This window comes from Chelonia mydas, chromosome 4 (genome assembly GCF_015237465.2).
Source record: "Chelonia mydas isolate rCheMyd1 chromosome 4, rCheMyd1.pri.v2, whole genome shotgun sequence".
NCBI classification, from domain to species: Eukaryota; Metazoa; Chordata; order Testudines; family Cheloniidae; genus Chelonia; species Chelonia mydas.
The window spans coordinates 16,114,820-16,136,631 of NC_057852.1; the positions used below are offsets into that span (position 1 = coordinate 16,114,820).

The following is a 21,812-nucleotide window of genomic DNA, read 5'->3' on the forward strand; positions in this document are numbered from 1 at the left end:
ATAATTCCTTCCCTGTTCAGACAGAATCAGTCGGGGGGAGGAGTGCAGCAGCCCATAGCCATCAATGCAGAGTTTTTGGAGGGTAGTAAACATCATTTCCAGAAGGGTGGCCTTTCTTTTTCTTTTTTTTTTTTTTTGGCAATGGCAGTTTGCTTAGATGAACCCCCCCTCCCCCCCGCCCCAATACCTTTTGCAATCAGATCCTCATGGACGGGCCTTTGCACTCTCATGTAGTTCCCTTGATATCAGTGGGTCCTTGCAGGAGTCTGCCTGTAAAGATCTGGTGGTTTTGTTTACATGTAATGCAGGGCAGACTGTTTCCACCTAGTACCATGAAGCCCAAATCCTGGTCAATGCTATACCAATACGTATATTTTACAATAATCAAAGTTGCTCCTCTAAGTGTCTAATTGTAGCCGCAGGCGCTATTCTAATTTGCACGTAGCTATTTTGCAGATGCAAAATTGGGATGTAAATGGAGTTCCCCAAAAGCGTGACTAGCCTAGATGAAAATACCAAACTCAACCCACCAGTGATTTTTAAAAGCACAAAAAGCTCATGTTATTTTAGGAGTGAAAGTGCAAATAGGCAAATTGCTACAAAACTCATTTTTAAAAACTCAGTGGCAATGTGGTTTTTCATTAATCTGTTAATCTTTTTCCTTTAAGCTTGTCATGAGTCCTGCTCTGCATGCTGGGGGCCTGCTGAGAACAACTGCTTGGCCTGCAAGGACGGGTCTCACGTTTTAAATGCCGGGCTCTGTGTGGCCAGCTGTGGTCACGGGTTTTATGTGAAGAATGGAATCTGCAATGGTAAATCTTTGTTTCTCTTTTTTTCTCTGACATGAACTTGGCACGTGCATGACAGAAGGGAATCAATATGTTGTGTAGCCAGCCAGCAAACACGATTGTAGATGTATATCTGAGAGACCAGACACACCCTATTCCATAAATGTTTAGTGAGAAATGCTGCTTCTTGTTTATAAGATTTACTAGCTCATTTAAAATGATCAGGTGCTGAAAGGTTTAAGGCTGTTTTGTTCACTGAGCAGGATGAAAGCAAAAATGAGATGATCCTTCGGGCTTGACACATCCGCTTGACTGTGGAAAGAGCAACGACCTTTGCCAGCAGATTGCTTGAAGATGTGCAGTAATCCACAGCTCGGTGACGAAACAATGCCTGCAGCACGGGGGAATCTTTTGAAGGACAGAGAGAAAGAGAAGGAAAGGGGGGCAACGAATATAAGTCTTTAGAGACAAGTAGAGCTGGGCAGGTAATGAGAAAAAACGAAGGAGTTGCCAGAGTGGATCAGACCCAAGGTCCATCTAGTGTACTAACCTATCTCTGACAGTGGTCGCTACCAGCTGCTTCAGAGGAGGTGAGACAAACCCTTCAGTAGGCGGATGTGGGATAATCTGCCCTTCCTAAGAGTTTCTGACGTCCCAGCTACCTGAAGGAAATTGGCACTGGGGTGATTACGTGGTGGTTGTTGCACTTTACAAATCCCGAAAGTAAGCGTGCTGCCTCAGCTAACCCAGGAACTCGCCAAAGTGAGATGAACGGGGGCAAACTCATGTATGTGAGGGGTTGGCTCTGCATCGATGTCGTTCGTCGTCATTCGTGTCGTGCAAAGCATCGCAATGAATGGTAAAATCACAGCACGCAGGAGTCACTGTCCAGCCATCTTCCGCCACGTTTCACGGTCTTCACGCAGCCTTAAGAAGTGCACCATACTGCCTCCCATCCAGCCGGCCACATCGTCAGACCACGCTCGCTGTGGGTGTCCCCTTCCGCTGGCATTTGACACCAATCGCTGCAAACCTTGCTCTGGCAATCTTCCTCTGCTCATCCAACCCACGTGTCCCGCAAACTCCAGTTATTCTCGTCTGATAGTCTTGACAATATCAGCTATCACTCCATTTATGCTGTAAATTTGGGTGATTACCTCCTTGTTAGTCATGTGGGAGGTATAGCTAATGCGCAGCTGTCACCGGTAGCATTTCAATTCAAAGGCAGAAAGCCTCTTGGATGTCTGTTGTCTTAGCATCCGTATCTCACGCACACACAGGCAAGAGACTGCAGCAGTGTCATTTTATACTTCATGGTAATACCTTTGCTTCTCCAGATGTGGTTGAATGTTGCTAGAACAGCCATCATGAATCCAGTTCTATGTCTGGGGTCTCTAAGAGTTCGGCATCCCTTGTCGTCACACTACCCAGCTCTTTGGAGTGCTCACCACACTCCAGTGCCTCCTCAGATGTGGGTAGGAATATCTTGGCCTTTTCAACAGACTTAGATGTCACCATTGCTCTTGTCTTTTCCTTTGATCTCTGTATATCTAATTTCTCTGCTTCCATCTCTGCCCTGTCTAGAAATTTTTGCACCTCTTCGTGTGACCATCCAGTCAGGTCAATATCAATATCACTGGCGAAACACAGATGACTAATTGTTTGTCCACGTGTACACCCTTCTGTAGGTTCCCATCAGTGGCTCTTCTTACAATTTCTTCAAGATAACCGTTGAAAAGGGTCAGGAATAGCATGCAGCCTTGCCTGACTCCTATCCTCAAGTCAAACCAACTGCTTTGCTCATACCCCGCAAACACCAAAGCCGTTGCACTGCTGTAGAGCTTTTGTATCTGCCGTATTACATTTTCACCAACTCCAACCAGCCGCAAGATTGTCCAAAGAGGCTTATGTGATCTGCTTCAGCAAAATCCATGAGGACATGGACCGCCTTCCCGCCGTTTCCTAGCACTAGCTTGCACAGCACATGCAGATTGAATATTTGCTCCACCATGTCTCTTTTGGATCTAAACCCAGCTTGTTCTTCAGCCAGAAAGTTCTGTCTCTTGGGCTTTCTCTTCAGGATGGTGCTCAGCATTATTTTGCTAGGGTATATCAATAATGAGATTGTGGAAATTATTGCACAAACAGCCGGGTTCCCATTTTTATGAACAGGAACCATCAGGGACTGTGTCCAAGTCTGGGTCCATATTCCAGACTCCCAAATCATGAGCTTATGGGGTGTGTGTATGAGTGTCTCTCCATCACTTTTAATTGATTCTGCTTGTATGTTATCTCTGTAGTTACACCTCTACTCATGTCCTTAGTAGTACTTATGGTTAGGAAGAAAACCCTCCGAATGCAAACTGATGTCTGCTGCATTCAGAAAATGTGAAAGAGGGCTGTGACCTTTCCACCTTACATTCATCTCAATGGGGTGTTAACTCTCAAGTCTCTTTCTGATGGAAAATGAAAATTATAGACATTGCTAAGAATTTATCTGGGTCGGGAGCAGATGGGACATAAAAAGCCTATTTTTTTCAAATCTACAATTCCTGAGAAGAAGACCTTTAGGATTTTCGGAGTCTCCAGAGGCCATGTCTCACTGATTCTTTACTGACAATTTTCCACTGTTGCTGTCATAAAAGTGCATCTCCACTGGTGATAGCAGTAGTGAGAGCACTAGTGCAGAGCAGCTGCTGCTGTTTCTACTATGGTGTAACTCAGAATTCCACTAGTTCTTTAGGGCAATTAGAGATCTGTTCTGACTTCTTTCATATATGTTACTCGGCGTGCAGTGAAAGGCAAGAGGAAGGGTTTGATTTACTGTAACATTTGAAAGTGTCTCCATAACAAGGAAGGAGCTGGGCATGACTATATTTTGCTATATTGTATACATACAACCAGATTGGGAACACCGCTGTTCCTTTCATAATGGTGCATTTCATTAATGATCTGTCCTCCTTGGCAGCTTGTGACCAGTCCTGTGAAATATGTTATTCAGACCAACCCAGATGTTTAACCTGTGCTTCAGATAAGGTGTCACACAGTGGGAAATGCATTTCAGAATGCCCTGGTGGGTATTACACAGACAACACTCGGAGATGCAGAGGTAAGAGGCATTTCTGCTTGGCACTTGTTGCGTGACCTTTCTGATGACCTTCGAGGCACATTCCGAAGCTCATCTTCTTTTGCGAGCGGGTGGGGTACAGAATTATTTGAGGAGACGGGGTTTGAGTTTTTAAGTTGCTCAGTTAACTCGGGGTGGATTATTTTAAATGATCTCCTTTGCAAAGCGTTTTGAGATCTGAGTGAAAAGCACTATGCAAGAGGAAATTATTTTTCTTATTATTTATTATCCTCACTGTCATTACTTTAACATGTGACCGAATAAGGTGGATGTGTGCGGAGTGAGAGATGACTTGGTTGGCAGCATGGTACAGTAGCCGGCAGCATGACTACAAGCAGATTAAGTATGCTATTCCACTTATGCTCTCTGTTTCTCCACCAGCTTGTCACAATTCTTGTGCCAGTTGTATTGGACCATTGGCTACCCAATGCACTTCCTGTTCCCTTTCTCTGGGATTGCGCCAGGGCCAGTGTCTGCCTGCCTGCGGAGAGGGCTTTTATCACGATCACAATGTCTGCAAAGGTAAACTATGTATTTTGAACCAGATCCTCAGTAAAGTATAAATCAGTCAAATTCCATTAGCTGATTTAGAGCAGCTGAGATTCTGCCCCATTACCGTATACTGAAGTAAGGTGAGGTGTGTGAAATTCCCACTTTTTGCTTCATTTTCCCCCCACAACAAACACACACAAATGATTATTTTTTGATTTTTTTCCCCCAGGGTTTGCTCCCTCTGGAGATTTCCTCCCTCCCCATATTGTTACAGTAGGCCAACATGACAATGTTTCCTATATTTTTCTGATGACAGTTAACTGTGCATACAATTTCAAATTAAAATTCAGTGGATTTGCTCATGCAAAAGGTAATTTCCCCTGGGCTGCAAAGGAAAGTATGAACATTCAGGGGACTCAGTTTACACTTCTCATAAACCCTTCAAAACCCTCCTTTTCCCCTCCTCCCCGTCTCCCCCCAGCTTCCCCAACAACACAGTGTTGGTTTAGGCAGCTCTACAGGTAAAAGGAAAATGGAGTTGCCTAAAACACCAAGCTGCCGTGTGCTCCCCTTTAGGATTTTGAAAAAAAAAACAGGTTTTATTTTTTAATTGGGAAAAGATGTCAAATCTGTTTTCACCATTTCATTATATAAAGCAAAGCATCCCATTGGATTGTGGAATAGCCTCCCAAAGGAGGCTGCGCATACCCCATTAGTTAACTCATTTAAAATTATCTGGTGGGATTTTCAGATGTATTGGCCTAATTCTGCTCCTCTGGAAATGGGTGATAAAACTCCCATTCCCTTCAAAGGGAGTCGAATTTGGCGGGTGCTTGAGAGAAACCCACCTACGCGTGATGCTTGACGAATCTCTTGTAAGGAGCAATCCAACACTCTGAGATGACTGAAGAAGATGATTTATCTATTTTTTTCCCACCAGCTCTCATTTTTGTGACAGGATTCTATGGTTTGCCTTCAGATTATCCAGCTTCTGTCAGTTTAAGTATGATGTCCTTTGATCCATGACTTCATATTCCATTGCTCTTGTACAGGTTGCCATCCATCTTGCCGTGCCTGTGTGGGGCCAGAGAACTCTCACTGCACCCAGTGCAGGAAGCCAGAGGAGGTATTGCAACCTGGACAGCTCCTCGAGGGAGCACCGTATGGCATTTGCCTTTCTCAGTGCAAAGCCCGATTCTACCTCGAGAACACCAGAGTGTGCAGAGGTGAGGAAAAGAGCTGGCCAAATGATACTTAAGTGCTTTCAGCATACGTGCCGGTCTTCATTAGGTTTTAAATACAGTATTGGGAATGACTGATGGTGTGTGTGTGTGTGTGTGATACTGAATGTGCTTCTGACATGCTACAAGCTACTGTCTGGCTTGTGACACCAATAAGTTATCAACCTGAAACGTGTAGCGTTTCATAACCTAAATGTGCTCAGCTGATGTTTGTCCTGAACGCTGGTGTTTTTGAGAGAAAATATCATTTTAAAAATGTGTAAGATTCTAGCAGGTCCAGGTATGTTTTTATGGCTCCTAGAGTAGGTCTGTATTGGTGTTCCCGCTCCATTGAACACAATGGTAGGAGTTTCACCAGTGTCTTCAACTGGAGCAGGAGCAAGCTCCAAGTGCGGAAATTCTCGCAGGGGTTGCAGAAAATGTTTAGTTGTCTTGGTTGTTCCTGAAGCAGTTTAACAGGAGTGCTGCTTTTGTAAAGAACTGTATGAGCAAGTCTGCACCCAGCACACCTTTCAGCCATGGCTATCTTAATGTATCCTGGGTATCTTGACGGACCTATCCCATCATGCCCAGCACTGTGACTGGGAACAGAGACTTTTAGGTAAATTCCAAAGAGAAGGCCTTACATTGTGGGATGGCGTTCGGAGGACAGGCTGAAGTGATACAGGTGGAATGCTTGTGGCTTCCCAGCCATGCTGAGAGGAAACCGTTTAGATGGCACTGGGTCAGCCAAACCCAGACTATAAGAGTGCTAGTCCGGATGTTGCAACCAACTAGTAGAACCAATGGCTGTATACAGCTTGGGACAGCTTTGCAAGCGGGTACATGGCACAGTTTGCTACAACAACTTTTCACGCAGTGCAGGCAGGGCAGGTGAAGCGTTTACTGTGGAAGCCTGGAACCAGCTCAGCCCACCTTCGGACTTAGGCTATGTGTACACTGGAGCAGGGGGTGGAAGTTCCAGGTTGGCATACTCACTCGCGAGTCTGCTAACAGCAGTAGCATAGCTGCAGGAATGCAAGCAGTGGGATGGGCTAGCCGCTCGAGTACAATCCCCTCCGAAACCCCGGGGACATACTCAGGACAGCTAGCCTCTCCCACTGCCCCTGCATCTGCTGTTAGTTTGAGAGCGCTGGCTTGATCAGAATTAGCGCAGGCATGACACCGCCAACCAAAGTCCGAAGTGAAATGGTACTTCTACAAATGACAGCTCTGCAGAAAGAGTCCCACGAGCCCCTACGCAGAATGAGCATTCTCGTAGGCTAGATACTCTACAACTGTACAGCCTATTCGGCTAATTTGAGTGCTTCCCCCATACATGCTTTGTGTTTGCTGGCAATGACTGTAACATAAAACTTATCTAGTGTATTCGTTTCACAGAAATTTGCTGGAGGGTCATTTCTTACCTTAGAGGTGCTTAAAAGAGAAAAACACATTGTTAACACAAGATCGTTCTGCAAAACAATCAGCTGTACAGGCTGTAACAGGTACAGTGCTCTGGTTCTCCTCTCAAAGGCGTCCGCGTCAGGTTTGTATCCGTCTTACAGTCAGCTGAACAGGTGCCAAGCGAAAGGAATTTGCACGTATGTAGATTTAAGCGATTAAGAGGCAAGCAAGAGAAGAGAACATCTCTTGATTGTCCTAAGTGTTTTCTGTGCCAGCCTCAAATCCATAATTCAATCACTCTTGACATTTTTCTTCAAGTAACATTCCAGTCATTGTTTTCAGCGCAATTGCAGTTCTGTGCGTGGGGATGGATAACAAGAACTTGTTGTTTTTCTTGCTTCTTAAATTTCTAGAGGCGGATCTTCAGCGGGTGCAAATTGTCATCGCGCCATTTAAGTCCATAGAGCCGTGGCAATACATCAGCGAAGGGTCTGCCGCAGAGCAGGCTGGAATATTTCTAAGAAACGATTTCATTGGAAGATGCCAATTTTAGAACCTGGCACGTTACACCGAAGCATCTTGGGTTCAATGAACTTGCCATGACAAAGGCTGCCAGGGCCCACAGCGTGGGGAAAGCGCTGGCCTTAACCGGGCTCCCAGACTCCCTGCCGTGAAGCCGGGAGCCCCAGCTCTTGCTGGGGCTTGTCTCTAAAAGTAACTGGATGGATGCTTATTCACCCTTCTAGCAATGCAAACTCTGCAACTGACGTGAACAAATGCCTGTAAATAGGCAAAATTTGCATTTACTGTTTGAGAGGTCGGGCTTGAAAGTTTTCTCCATACAGGTTTGGATTATCTCAGGTATCCACGGAAACATTCTTGTCCGTAATCTGAAACTCTTGAAATTTCCCTGACAACATTGGGTCAAATTGATCCCTGGTCTAACTCTCTTGATTTCAGTGGAATTAGCTACACCAGAGGCTGTGCGCTCCAGTGGAAAAGGGCACCGCGCTAATAGTCAGGATCCCTGGGTGCTGCTCCTAGCTCTGCTACTGACCCACTGAGTGACCTTGGGCAAGTTCCTTCACCTCCCGGTGCCTGTTTCCTCCCATCCTTTGTCCGTCTTGTCAGTTTAGACTGTAAGCTCTTAGAAACAGTCCCTGCCTGCCCCAGGCTTTGTGTTCTGCAGCAGGGGTTCTCAACCTTTTACTCTCTGAGGCCCCCTTGACTTGCTATAAAAACTCCAGGGCCCAGCGGGGGTCGGGGGGCCTTGGGGTTGAGGATCAGGGCTTCAGCCCCACTGGAGTGCTGGGATCAGGGCTTCAGCCCCGCACCTCCTGGTTTCAGCCCTGCGGGGAGCGCTGAGGATCGGGGCTTCAGCCCTGCAGGAGGCGCCCAGGGATTGGTCTCTGGGTTTCAGCTGCGGGACCCCTCAGCCCCCTTGAAAGGGCTCTCAGACCCACAGGGGGCTTTGGACCCGCGGTTGAGAACCTCTGTTGTACAGTGCCTAAAACAATGGGGCTCTGCTCTCCGTTGGGTCCTGTAGTCTCTGCTCTAATACAAATGGATAACAATCAGCAGGGTTGCAGTTGGCCTGTTTTGGGGTGCAGAAGCGTAGAGTCATTGATTGTGCATGTGGCAGTGATTTATTTCAGCTCTCTCTCACACTCTGACTTCAGGCTGGACAGTCCTGTTAATCAGGGCTGATTTCCCTTATTAGCTGAGAAGTCAAGTGACTAGTCCTCAATAGAGCTGTTGCTGCTGCCACAGAATGGTGCTGGGGCAAGGCCACAGAAGGTAGCGACAGGGAAGACCAACACGCAGGGTGTGGACCGACCATGACAGATGATTTCCTGGTATGCTGCTCCTGTGGAAGGGCAGACGCCCGCTGCTGTTCCAGGGAGGATGGGGAAGGTATAAGACCATTTCTACACGAGCACTTACGTCGGCAAAACGTTTTGTCACTCAGGGGTGTGAAAAAACACACCCCCTGACCAACATCTTTTTGCCATCATAAGCGCGTGTGTGTACAGCACTGTGTTGGCGGGAGATGCTCTCCCGGCGACGGAGCTACCGCCGCTCGTTGAGCTGGTTTTGTTGGGCCGACGGGAGAGCTCTCTGTCGCTGGCGTGACGGGGCTGCACGAGCGCTCCTGGAGTGGCACCGCTGTAAGCTTGTAAGTGTAGACCTGGCCTAAGACAGCAGCTTGCACCCAATTCTTCCGTTCTCAGAATGCAAGTGTGATCTTTGTGAGAGAGGCGGGTTAAATGCAGTTACTTGTGGTTGCTCTTTGTATAAATTATTCCCGGAAGACAACATTTGTACCTTTGTCTGTATTACGGCCTCTCACTGGCAGAGAAGCCTGTCGAGTATATGGCTTATTGCCTTAGGGGAAAAGGTAAGCTAGCAGGTGAATGAAATCATCTCTGTCCAGGACAGCAACAGCAAGCACAGGCTGGAAACCAATTTGTCTTCCTCTTTGTTTTCTTTTCTTTTCCTATAGAGTGCCACTCCTCATGCTCAGCCTGCACGGGGAGAGCGCCCCACAACTGCACGGCCTGCTCCTCCCCCCGTGTCCTACATGATGGCCAGTGCTTATCCGACTGCCCGGAAGGATTGTACAGCCAGAATGCTCTTTGCCACTGTGAGTGCATCGCAGAGAGACCTACAGTATATACTGCTACATCTTACTGCTTGAACATTTCAATGCAATTAGACACGCTGTCAGGTTATAGGAGGTTATTCAGTAATTTCAGGAGAGACTCATACGGTCCAGCTTCAGCAGCTGGATTATTTTACCAGAGAGAGAGAGAGAGATGTTAAATAAAAAATTATAACCCACTCTGCTCGACTGGATTGGAGTGAAAATATACTGCATTTTATTGCAATAGGCTGCGGTGGTGTTCTCAGCCAGCATACCATGGGGGAAGAGTTCTTTAACATACTGTGTGGTGCTTAAGCGGGATTCTGCATTCAGAAGGGCTGGTTTTACTAAGGCAGTATTGTCCAGTGGATAGAGCATTGCAAGACTGTGGCCTTAGTCCCTGCTCTGAAGATCTTACAGTTTAAATACATAATAGAAACAATAGAGTGAAGGACCAAGCTAGGCTGTCCAGTGATGCTCTCATATACACGGGTGCCACTCTCTTAGGGCTAAATTCGGTGCTGGTGTCACTGGGTGCAACTCCACTAACTAAAGTGGATTTGTGCCGGAGCTGTATTTGGCTTAATGACTTCAGTGGGAGTTGTGCATGTGAGTACGAGTGGGGCTCAGGCTGTCGTGCAGATGTTACCTCCAATAGACTTAAATAAGGAGATGAAAACAAAATTGGACTGTGCTGGGGAGGGGAAGCAGTGGACTTAACTGGGTTATCTTTCTTTCCAGCCATCAGGGCTCAGGGTAACGTATTTTCTAGTTACACAGAATGCTCCAGAACATCTTTAAGAAAACCATCAAATGCTCTGTGTCTAGGCATTATGTAGCTGGAAATAGTTTTCTGCCTTTCAAAACAAATAATTTTGTATTTGGGATGAGGAAACAGATCTCTTGTTTTTATAGCATTTATTTGTTTGTGATCTTAGGAACATATGAAGTCTGCTAACCTAAGTCTTCAACAAAGCTCCCATTTAATTTCCATGGGAATTTGTGTGTATGGATCAAGAGCAGTATTTAGTTTGTGCATCCACAGACAGCAAAGAATTACCATTCTATTTTAATAACGGAAAATAAGCATGACAATAGGCAGCTAGATTTTTTTTTAAGAACCTTTGAATGGTTTATGCTCAATGGTTCAAAAGGCTAGAAAAACACATTGTCACTGCGAATTAGATTATTTTTACTCTGTAGGTTACTATAGCACTGGGTTTATGAGGAGGAAATTATGCAATTGCGTGAGAAAACACATAATTCTAAATGGGTGTACTTTAATTCTAAGTGGGTGTACTTATCGGACTAGGGAAGGGTGTTGTATTTCTGACGTGCACATCAGCTGCAGTATAATTATGAGTTATAAGCTTCTTCAGCCAATCCGTTTTCATCCAAGTCATTTAATCTAATATAATCAGATTACCAGAATCAGTCACTCTGTGGCTGAATGGCACAATGAATTCCTATATACCCATTGAGCCAGAATCTGGGGATTTGGTGCAATCTTTCGTTATTAGCTGCTGACCCCAGGAAGGTGGGGCGGGGGGGGGCAAGGTTTGAAATGTGATATGTTTCTCAGACTTCGTATCAAGGTCATCAACTGGTTTTATCAGATTGCAGTCATTGTCCATAAACGTGTACTGGGCTAGATATTTTCAAAAATGATACTAAATTTCTTCAATGAACTGGTTACCATTGGGTAGGAGGCCTCCAAATTGGAGAAACGAAGTTCCTCTGAGATCCCCTGTTCTATTTATTGGATTTTAGCCAAGAAATACTCTATAAAGATGTTTATTGGGCAAGTGATTACAAAAATTACATTGATTTTGGTGTTCTGTACTGCCACCGAGGAGATCCTGGCTCATGGCTAACTGTATGTTGTATTGAAATGTGTCTGATCCTGGGATGGTGGTGTTGTGTAAGTGGCAAACATAGGCATAAAGAAAATTACCTCATCTCACACCTTGCCAACATAGAACATCTGTAGCTTTTAAACAGGCACAAGCAATAATGTTAACATAACCTGTGTCTACCCGATTTTTACAGTGTTTAAAATGTTTCATTCCATTTCATTCCAGCCTCTGAATAATAATAGTCAGGTGGCCCAGTCAGAAATAGGTGGTGATGACTTTTCAGGGCTAGAAGAAGGAGCTTTATATTATATGAAATGGGAGATTCCTAGCTTTCCGTTAGAGATCAGCAATTATTTCTAGTCCGGGGAGGTCCTGCGATGTTGTTGTACTTCTGAAGTTGCACACTTTTATTCAGGGGAATTTTTAGAGGTTTTTAGACATCATTAGTTTCAGTATTTTTTTTTTTTTTTAATTTCCCTCAGAGGTCTGCACAGTTGGAATCCTGGTAATAAGACTCCTGGCTTTGTAGGTAGAAGGATGCAAAACATTGTCTCGATAAAAATATTTTAGAACACTCTTCATCTCTTTCTGGAGTAGTTTTACTGTAAAGTATGTGGCATGGTATTTAGGTTTTATTGAGTGAGTTTGGGGGACACTTCCATAAATCACTCCTGGCTTCCCCATTCATGAGTAATGTGGCCATCCCGAACTCATACTAATAAAACTTTTATATCATGCCATCATGATCCTTTATCTCTCCCCTGTCTCTTGCTGTGCGTGCGTGTGTGTATGTGTATATATACACACAGGCTGGCAGATGATCTCTATATTTTATATGGATTTCGATCTTGATTTATGCAGAGGACAAGCACAAAGGTCTTTAATTTCCTGCTGCTTGCCCCTTGTCAAGCCAAAAGAGGAGAGGGTGTAAAATCCTTCCAGATCAGAATTTGCTAGTCACTTACACCGTGGTAGCAATTTACACCTCCATTGCAGAGGTGTAAATGATGACACAAGGAGCTGGGCAATGGAGAATTAGGCCCTATGATTCCCCCCCCCCCCCCCCCCCGGTGTGTGTCTATATATATAATGTATGTTTTGCTGAGGTACTGATTATCTTAACAGCGAGTGTTGTTTTCTCATGCAGCCTGCCATCCATCCTGCAAAAAGTGCAAAGGTCCTTCAGACTCTGACTGCATAACCTGCCATCCCCATGCAACCCTTGTGAGTGGCAAGTGCAGGACCAGCTGCAAGGAGGAGCAGTACCTGAACCTTGTGGGATATTGTGTTGGTAAGTGAGAGGAGGAAATGGCACAGTCTGTACAGACTCCTGGCCATTCTTCAATAGTAACCAGATATTTCAGTGTACAACTGTAACATAAAGGAGTCAAAATGATAGTTACTGATAAAATAATATGACTAAAAAGTACTGCTAAACCACTAGACATACCATATGGCACGACCACTTACCACTGCGTTTTATTTCTCTTCGAGCTGTGTGAGGCCAATTGCAAATTATAGAAATACAGAGGTTTTCAGCTCTACCACCCATCCAGCACAAGGGACCCTGAGTTTAAGCTGCACAGATGGTGGAAGCCCATGGGTGCTGACTCTGTGCTTCTTCCTGAAGAGGTTGGTGGGATGCAGTCTTCTGTGGAGGGTCAAAAGCCACTCTGAGGCAGGGAGTTAGAGGAGAACTTGGGCAAATGAACCCACACCAGAGTTCCTCTTCTGTTCCCCTTGACTTCTCTAGCCCCAGCCCCAGTATATGCAGTCATTCCATGTGCAGCCCCAAAAGGGGAGATGGGCCGATTCTGATCGTCGAATGGACGGTCTTAAAAAACCCCACACAAACTAATCCCTGTCCCCCTGCTGCTAGCTGGTGTGAGTCAACAGGGATAAGAGATCTCTGATAGCTTTGATCTCTGTGGAGAATGGAAGGGGGTTCTCATCTCTGATCATGAGAGAGGGAGGTGAGGGCTGACTTGTCCTTCCCGGCTTGTTGCCGCTTATTTTGGGGAGGATTGGGCTTATGTCTGGAAAGTGGTATGTTGCAATATTATGAAAAGCAGTAGAGTGTTCACACAGTTAATGGTATCGTAACAAATCAGCTCTTATTTAACAGCTGCTGCCAGAGTATAATACAGACCTCAACTCTGCTGTGTTCAGTGATTGCTGATCCTCTTCAGAGGGTTTTAAGCAGCTGGAACTTGTACAATTTTGTGGACAGTTCAGTTAGGCAGTCAGACCATTGGACCACCTCCTGTTCCAGGCGAAGCTCTGGAATGGGGCTGCCAGTCATGGCAATCAGCTGTCTTTGGGTCTGTGGCCCCTCATGGTGAATAGCCTGCCACTTAAGACACTGGACATGCTGTGTTCATCCCCTACGGTCAGTGCCCTGAACTCAATTACCATACCAGGAAGGGCACCATCACAAGCTCCACCCCAGAGAAAGACGCAATCATAGGTGGTCACAATGCCTGAAAAAAGAAAAAAGAAAAGGAGTACTTGTGGCACCTTAGAGACTAACCAGTTTATTTGAGCATGAGCTTTCGTGAGCTACAGCTCACTTCATCGGATGCATAGCGATGAAGTGAGCTGTAGCTCACGAAAGCTCATGCTCAAATAAACTGGTTAGTCTCTAAGGTGCCACAAGTACTCCTTTTCTTTTTTCTTTTTACGAATACAGACTAACACGGCTGTTACTCTGAAACAATGCCTGAAGGGGCCTTTGGCAGCTGTTGACAAGACAGTGGTATCCCTGGAGAATCAGGAACAGCGTGGTGGGCCAGCAGCCAGGGATGCTGCTTTACCGCAGCATAGAACTTCAGAAAGATGAATTAAAAACCCATCTCATGATTCTGAGAAACAGCTTATCGGGCCTTACAGGAATATTGGCATAGCTGGGTTTGATGTGTGCACTTTTGAGAGATAGGAGGATTTATTCAGAGGTTACTCTCTGTGGGTACTGTATACATGCACTTCAGCCTATCATCAGAAGCCACTAATTGCATTTACCTGTTTAAAAAGAAAAATCTCATTTAATCTATCATGCAGACAAGGATAAACATATTCTGGGAACAGTTCCAGTCACTTCTGAGCTGTATTGTTTCCATTTATTTATTTATTTTAGTTTATCAAAGAAAAGATACAGCTTGTGAGGCCTATGGCAGCACTGAGAGGCTCCAAGAAAGATAAATGATCTGAAGAAAGGAGGGGGAAAAAATGCACTAGACGTAATAAGTAAATCTATTCAAGGATTATCACTCTCAAGTTAGTCCTGACTCCCCACTCCCACCCACTGCCAACATAGACTTCTTTTTTTTTTTTTTCCAATATAAGATTTGTTTCTTTGATCTCAACTTCCAGGACTTCCTTTTTTTTTTTTTTTTAGGAGATATATTATTTTGCCTGCCCACCGCAGAAATGGGAAAGGAAGGAACAATATAGCTAAAGAGGGGAGAAATGTCCAAAATGTATTCTGCAGTTCTCTGAATGTACACAAAGCAGGGTTACTTATCAATTTATAGAAAGAAGGAGACATGAGTCGTGATTTTGTTTAGCTAATGCCTGCAGCCGAATGATTACAGTGAATGACACCTATGAAAATAATTCAGCATTTCAAAGAGTTAAAAGCTACACTGGATAATGGGGTGGAGAGTATGCTGAAAAAATTTGTGGATGACACCAAGCTGGGAGGAGTTGCAAGAACTTTGGAGGACAGGATTAGAATTTAAAATGACCTGGATAAATTGGAGAATTGATCTGAAATCAACCATATAAAATTCAATGAAGACAACTGCAAAGTAGTTCACTTGGGAAGGAAAGATGAAACGCACAATTACAAAACAGGGAATAACTGGCCAGGTGGTAGTGCTGTTGAAAAGGATCTGGGAGTTATTATGGATCACAAATTGAATATAGTCAACAATGTTGCAGTTGTGAAAAAGGCTCATATCATTCTGTGGTGTATTAACAAGAGTGTCATACATTAGACATGGGAGGTAATTGTGCTGCTCTACTCGGCACTGGTGAGGCCTCAGCTGGAGGACTGTGTCCAGTCCTGGGTATCACACTTTAGGAAGGATGTGGACAAACTGGAGAGAGTCCAGAGGAGAGCAACAAAAATGAAAAAAAGCTTTAGAAAACCTGACCTATGAGACAGCATTAGGAACACTGGTCATGTTTAGTCTTGAGAAAAGAAAACTGAGTGAGGGGAGGGAGAGAACTTGATAAGTCTTCAAATATGATAAGGACTGTTATAAAGACGATGGTGATCAATTGTTCTCCTCATCCACTGAAGGTAGGACAAGAAGTAGTGGGCTTAATCTGCAGCAAGGGAGATTTAGGTTAGATATTAGGAAAAACTTTCCAACTGTAAGGGTCGTTCAGTACTGGAATAGGCTTCCAAGGGAGGTTGTGGAATCCCCATCGTGAGAGGTTTTTAAGAACAGATTAGACAAACAGGTGGTCTAGGTCAAGATGATCTAGGTTTATTTGGTCCTGCCTCTGCACAAGGGGCTGGACTTGATGACCTCTCTAGGTCCTTTCCAGCCCTACATTTCTATAACTTCTGTGATTTCTCTGTAAAGTTTCAGAGGATGTAAAAATGTGCTTGTTTGTAGCAGAATATTACTCCAGTTCACTGGCCTGATTCACTACTTCGTTGATTTAATTGGAGTTACATCACTGTAGAACTGGTGTAACATAATGGCGAATCTGCTCCATTGTGTTTGCTTGTGGCCTGGGTCTTCATTGTATGAAAAAGTGTGCCTTTTGTGGTGGTTGAATGCTTTTTCTTTTGAAACCAGTTTGAAGCATTAATTGCTTATTTAGGTCCCCAATCCTATGTAGGGATCTGCTACCACAGATTCCAGTGTCCCACTGGCTAGCTGATTCTGTTGTAGGATTAGCACATTAGAAAGCTCGTTAATGTGTTATGCTTTGTAGCTCTATGCAGAGAAATCCTTTATTTCCTCCAATTTATTTTGCCATTACCTTTCATTGTGTTCCCTCTAGCAGATCCCCTTTGAATTGCCATTCCTAGCTGTAAGATTTACTGGAAAGAATTAGTAATATTTATCACATCAGGGTTAGCCTTGGGACTGGTTTTCTTTGCCTTTGGTTTGTGCGTATGTTTTAATTGCTCACTGTCATCTCTATAAGTTTGGTAAAGTCTTGTAGGATGGTAAGCACACTGTTATTTTCATGTCCTTGGGCCCTGCATGGCTTGGATTTGGCCTGCAGACTCTTTATTATTGGCAATGATGCATGAGCCCGAAAGAACCCTGCTTAGTTTTCAGAGCTTAGGCTGTATATGAAACACAGGCAGTTGGAAGGACCATCATTTTCTTTCTAAACAAAGCCAAGTTTGATCTGGAAATCACTGAAGCAACAAGCATTGGCCCCCCACAGTGCTGTTTTTACAGAATCACTTCTCAGTAGAACCACACTTCAAAGGCCTTATTCAAACCCACTGAGGTCAAAGAGTTTCAGTGGCCTTTGGCTCAAGCCCTAGAATAGGAGGGAAGGCTTAATAGTTACAGTACAGCAAAGAGGGGCAGGAGATCTCAGTTCTGTTCCCAGCTCTGCCTCAGTCTTGCTGTGTGACCCTGGATAAGTCACTTAGGCCCTGACCCTGCACCACAGAAGTCAATGGTAGTTCTGCCAATGTCTTCAAAGGCACAAGATGAGGCCCTTCATCTTTCTGTGCTTCTGTAGAGTGGGGATAATACTTCCCTGCTTCACAGTGGCAGCGGCGGGGGTGTGTATGCGCGGATGTAGGTAAAGTGCCTTGAGATCCTCTGACGAAAAGTGCTGTAGGAAGAGTGTTGCTATTGGCTGACTTTTTAAAACATCTATGGTTGGGTCTTTGAGGGAGATATTTGTGGCCGGAGGGGATGTTGCTCCTTGTTCCAAACTTCTGTCTAATGTTAGAACAAATTGCACATGCTGATGGCCCCTGTCCCTTGCATCTGTGCTGTTGTTGCATCTCAGTCAGCCTCCTCACTCAACACAGATTGAAATGTTACTCTATACACTTGCCTTTACAGGTTATTAATGATCAGTTTGAAAGCAGCTGTCCCATAAAAGCGAACATCAGAAACCATTACATTTACATTATGTACAATTTGCTTTCATATCTGCAAGGTTTTTGACTTTGCTTCAAAAGCAATGTTTTTACAATTATCTATCCGTCCATCACGATTGCTTGTTATTCCAGTCCCTCGCTGACCCTGGAGGCAGAATTTTGTCGGGACTTAAAGGGTGCACTGTGCATTGGAGCCTCATCTTCTTCTTTTTCTATCCACGGGGAGAAAATCTTTTATGAATGATGGAGAAAGCCAGCTGTCAAGTGAAACTATTAACTTCTAATGAATTTTATTGTTGCATTTTTTAATAATATCAATAAAATAGTGTTATGCTTAACACGGTCACAGAAATGCACTTCAGTTATCACAAGAGGAAAAAATGCTCAAATATTTTGAAGCAGAAGTGGGTTTTCAAACTCTAGTCCAAGGTATCCAAAGCCTCTGCGAAAAAGCTTCCGAGGAATGTACAGGTTACCTGGGGGCTGTGTGGGGCAATGCCAGTATGCTGGGCTGAGACTCCTGAGATGTTGTGTGGGCAAGTCAGTTTCCCTGTCTGTAAAATAGGGATAATGATCCTGATTTCCTTTATAAGGAGCTTTGAGATCAATTGGGGGAAAACGCCATATAAGAGTTAGGGATCATTTTCAGGTGTATGTTTGGATTTTTAGCTGTTTCCAATCCAGTTTTAGGTGTCTGTGGTGTTTTCATCTTTCCAAAATTTGACAAAGATTACTTGACATTTTCCAACTACTAGTAAAGGTTTTTGTTCAGCTTCATAAACCTGGGGAACCAATTACTTGAAAAGTTTCGCCTTCACTAAAACTACTGTCCTTCTGGTGAAATCCCACCTTCTCTTCAGAGTTTCTTCAGATTTCTTCAGGAGTATTCTCAAGTACTTAACTGAAGACCCATGAGAAAATCACAGGAAAACCTGAGGTCTCACATGGTGGAAGAGCCTGAGAATTCAGAGACCAGGCTCACCTGGGCATTTTGCTAACCTATAAACCTCCAGCCATCAAAGGCTTCCGAGAAGAACTGATAGAGAAGATGACTGACATGGTGACGGAATTCAAGACAGCTCTTGATCTTGATCACCTCAGTTTCCACAGGGATGACACCTCTTATTCAATAACTCCCAACCTCCTAGTTAAAGTTTCCATTTTGGAATTCTCACAGGTATTCTTCAGATCCACACATACAGTTGGTCAGCCCCCCCAGCCGGATCCTCAGGCTGGATGTGGACATAAGGGTCCAGGTTCTTGGCTGGTGTAAATTGGGATGCCAGTTTATACCAGCTGAGGATCTAGGTGAAGAAATGCAAGAACCACCTCCCTGCTTTGGTCTGGGCTGTTTTGTCTCATGCCCCATTCCTCTGGAATTCCTCTCGTCAGTGTGTTCAGAGACGCTCCTGCTCTTTGTGGTAATATAAGCATCTCTCTATGAGACTGCCAAGGTCCCATTAACTTTATAAGGAGCTGAGTGTGCTTGTTTATGGGAGAATGCCCCCTTCAGCATTTTCAAAAGTAAGGTAAAAAGTTTTTTGTTTTTAGATGACCTTCTGACTAAACTCTATTGACTTTTCTCTTTGGATTCATTGTAAGTTGCTGTGGGAAGTTTGCATGATGACATGCCTGTGAATTACATGGTATTAGATCATTGATTTAATATAATGCCCTGTTCTTATCCCCATATTCTCTGTTATCCTAATGGGTACAATATGGGTAAGCATTTGCAAGGGAAAATATGTCCCCAGGAGCCCTTAAAAGGCTAGGTATAGCTAAACAACTCAACACAAGCATTTGCTAGCTTAGCTAATGGAGGAGTCAAGAGGGCATGAATGGCTCTGGGTTCTTTGAGTGTTGACTAATGCTTCAGGAACAGTTTTGGCTTCATGATGAGTCCCTGTTCTGTGTGTTTCACAAGCTAAGCGGTCACCCCTGTGAGTTTAGGCAGGTCAGCTGCAGATCCCTTTCCATGCAGAGGGGGGGCAGTGTTTTCTTTACATTTCACGTGCATAGCGGTGGCTTGATAGTGCTCTGGAGTGAAATCTTGCTGTAGCTGTTACATCTTGCTCCCTCTCAGTAAGATTTTGGTGGGGAACCAGGTGAAGAAAGAGGAACCCTAGTGCCTGCTGAGAAACAAAGTTAGTTAAGTCGTTGGCTGTTATGAAAGCAGCTCTGTGATCGTGAGGAGGAGAATGAGCGAGAGGACACTGGGACTATCATCAAGGTGACACCGTCATACTCTGAAGACTCTGTGTGGGATTCTGAAAGAGGATTCACAGAGTAATGTACCTAACTCACATTGATTTTCAATGAGAGTTGAATGCCTCACTCCTTTAGGCCTCCTTGAAAATGCCAGCCAGTACACTCCTGCAGCTGAAATCGCATCCTAGATAAGGTGCGGGGAGGAGTGGTGTGAAGGGGTCAAGCAGAAGTAAAAAGACAAATATCGGTGCCGGGGTGATAGCGGGGGGCCATTCAGAACTATAAGGAGAATACTCTGCTCCTTTTCCTTCTTAGCCAAAAGGGAGCCTGCTGTGAAAAATCTATGTAACCTTTTACAGTACAAAGTACCTTTGTTCTTCCTTTTCTCTGCCACTTGTTCCCCACGGTCCTTCAAATTCACCACAAGCCGTTGGCTTTCTGGGGTAAGTCAATAGTGTGAGTGTTCTTTGAGCTCCGCACATTCAAAGTATCGAGGGTGAATATAGGACTGATTTCTCAGGAAGCAACAGCCGAATTAAAGGAACTGTTTTAACACATAGGAACAAACACAGCAAGCCTGTAAAGAGGAGAAAAACATGCCATCACCCAGCTCTATAGGCACTTACACCTTTTAAATGTCTTTGGACTTTTCCAACATGAGAACAAAAAATTATTTAGATGAGAGTCTCGTTAATTGCACTCGGCAGGTACTTTTCTCTCTGTTAGTCTGCATTTATCGCATTTACCTGCCACAGATATTTATTCCATGTTCATTGCTAGAGTATTTCAGTGCCTGGTGTATTTGTCTATTTATTGCACCTAGCCAACAATTATCACCGTCCAGCACAGACACTTGGAGACAGTAGGACACTAATATTGTAGGGTGAGTAAATGAATTACTAGGTGAACAGGGGGAGCATGAGAAATTAGTGAAACCTACTGCTGCTAATTTTAGTGCTTAAGGAGGGTGTACGTAGATGCTCATGATCTTACTTCTTTAAAAAAAAACAAAAAACAAAAAAAACTATCCCACATAAATTACATACAACATACCAACATATATAATCATATGTATGGAACCTTAGTCCCTGATCCCGCCATAAACTCTGCAGGATAAGACATCTGGGATCATGCCAACCACCTCTGACTTCGGGGGGAATACATGGGGGTACAGGTTCTATCCACTCTGAGTTCATTGCAGGATCAGGGCCTTAGCATACTACAAATATATGGCATTACACAGAGTGTAGTGTGAAGCTTTGCGTGATATTTTATTAGTTCTTTTCACACACAGGATTCTGAAGCACACAATACACTAACCCTTGCATGCTGTGTATGCAGGATGGATGAGGTTTTCCATTGTGAATCATGGCACACTACAAGCATTACTTGATCTTTACTATCAAGAAACATATGTTCTTCGAAAAAGCAATTTCATAATCTTAGCCATAACATTTGTTCTCCTTTCCCTTTGGTTGTTAGGTCCCTATCTGTAAGATTGCGTCTTTGGGGCCGGGGCTGTCTCTTCTATGTTCTTAGGGTTTTATGTTGCCTTTCATAGGGTTTTACGCTGCCGGCCATTACCATAGGGGTGCTCAGCACTCTTTAGGCACTAAATAAATAAATAAACAATATTGACCCAAAGTGCATGCACCACACTGCTTAAAAAGTTCATGACGCAAAATACTAGCACCTTATGCCAGAGTCTCAGGGAATGAAATATGTAGTAGGTTAGGGGATGAAGTATGCAGCTACCTGAATGATCTGAAATACTGTATACTCCCTGCATTAAATTTTGCCCTCGGCTGCACGTGCACAGAGCTTCCCCTGAATTCAGGGAGACTTGTGCATGTGTAACCAGGGGAAGAATTCAGACTGAGATTTTCAAAGGAGCCTAAGGGAGTTAGGCATCCCTATCCCAATGGAAATGGGTGCTTAACTCTCTTAGGCTCCTTTGAAAATCCCAGCCTCGTTCTTTA

General features: G+C 44.3%; 1 protein-coding gene across 3 annotated transcripts in view; it reads left to right on the forward strand.

Annotated features, from left to right (window-relative positions):
• Nucleotides 1-21,812, forward strand: part of FRAS1 (Fraser extracellular matrix complex subunit 1) — a 299,172-nt gene that overhangs the window by 156,589 nt on the left and 120,771 nt on the right. For all 3 annotated transcript variants that reach the window (XM_043544852.1, XM_043544853.1, XM_037896738.2), the window contains exons 15-20: nucleotides 669-812; nucleotides 3,757-3,897; nucleotides 4,297-4,437; nucleotides 5,460-5,633; nucleotides 9,538-9,678; nucleotides 12,682-12,825. In XM_043544852.1, coding sequence (XP_043400787.1) covers nucleotides 669-812; nucleotides 3,757-3,897; nucleotides 4,297-4,437; nucleotides 5,460-5,633; nucleotides 9,538-9,678; nucleotides 12,682-12,825 — 885 coding nt within the window. The remainder of the gene's footprint in view (nucleotides 1-668; nucleotides 813-3,756; nucleotides 3,898-4,296; nucleotides 4,438-5,459; nucleotides 5,634-9,537; nucleotides 9,679-12,681; nucleotides 12,826-21,812) is intronic.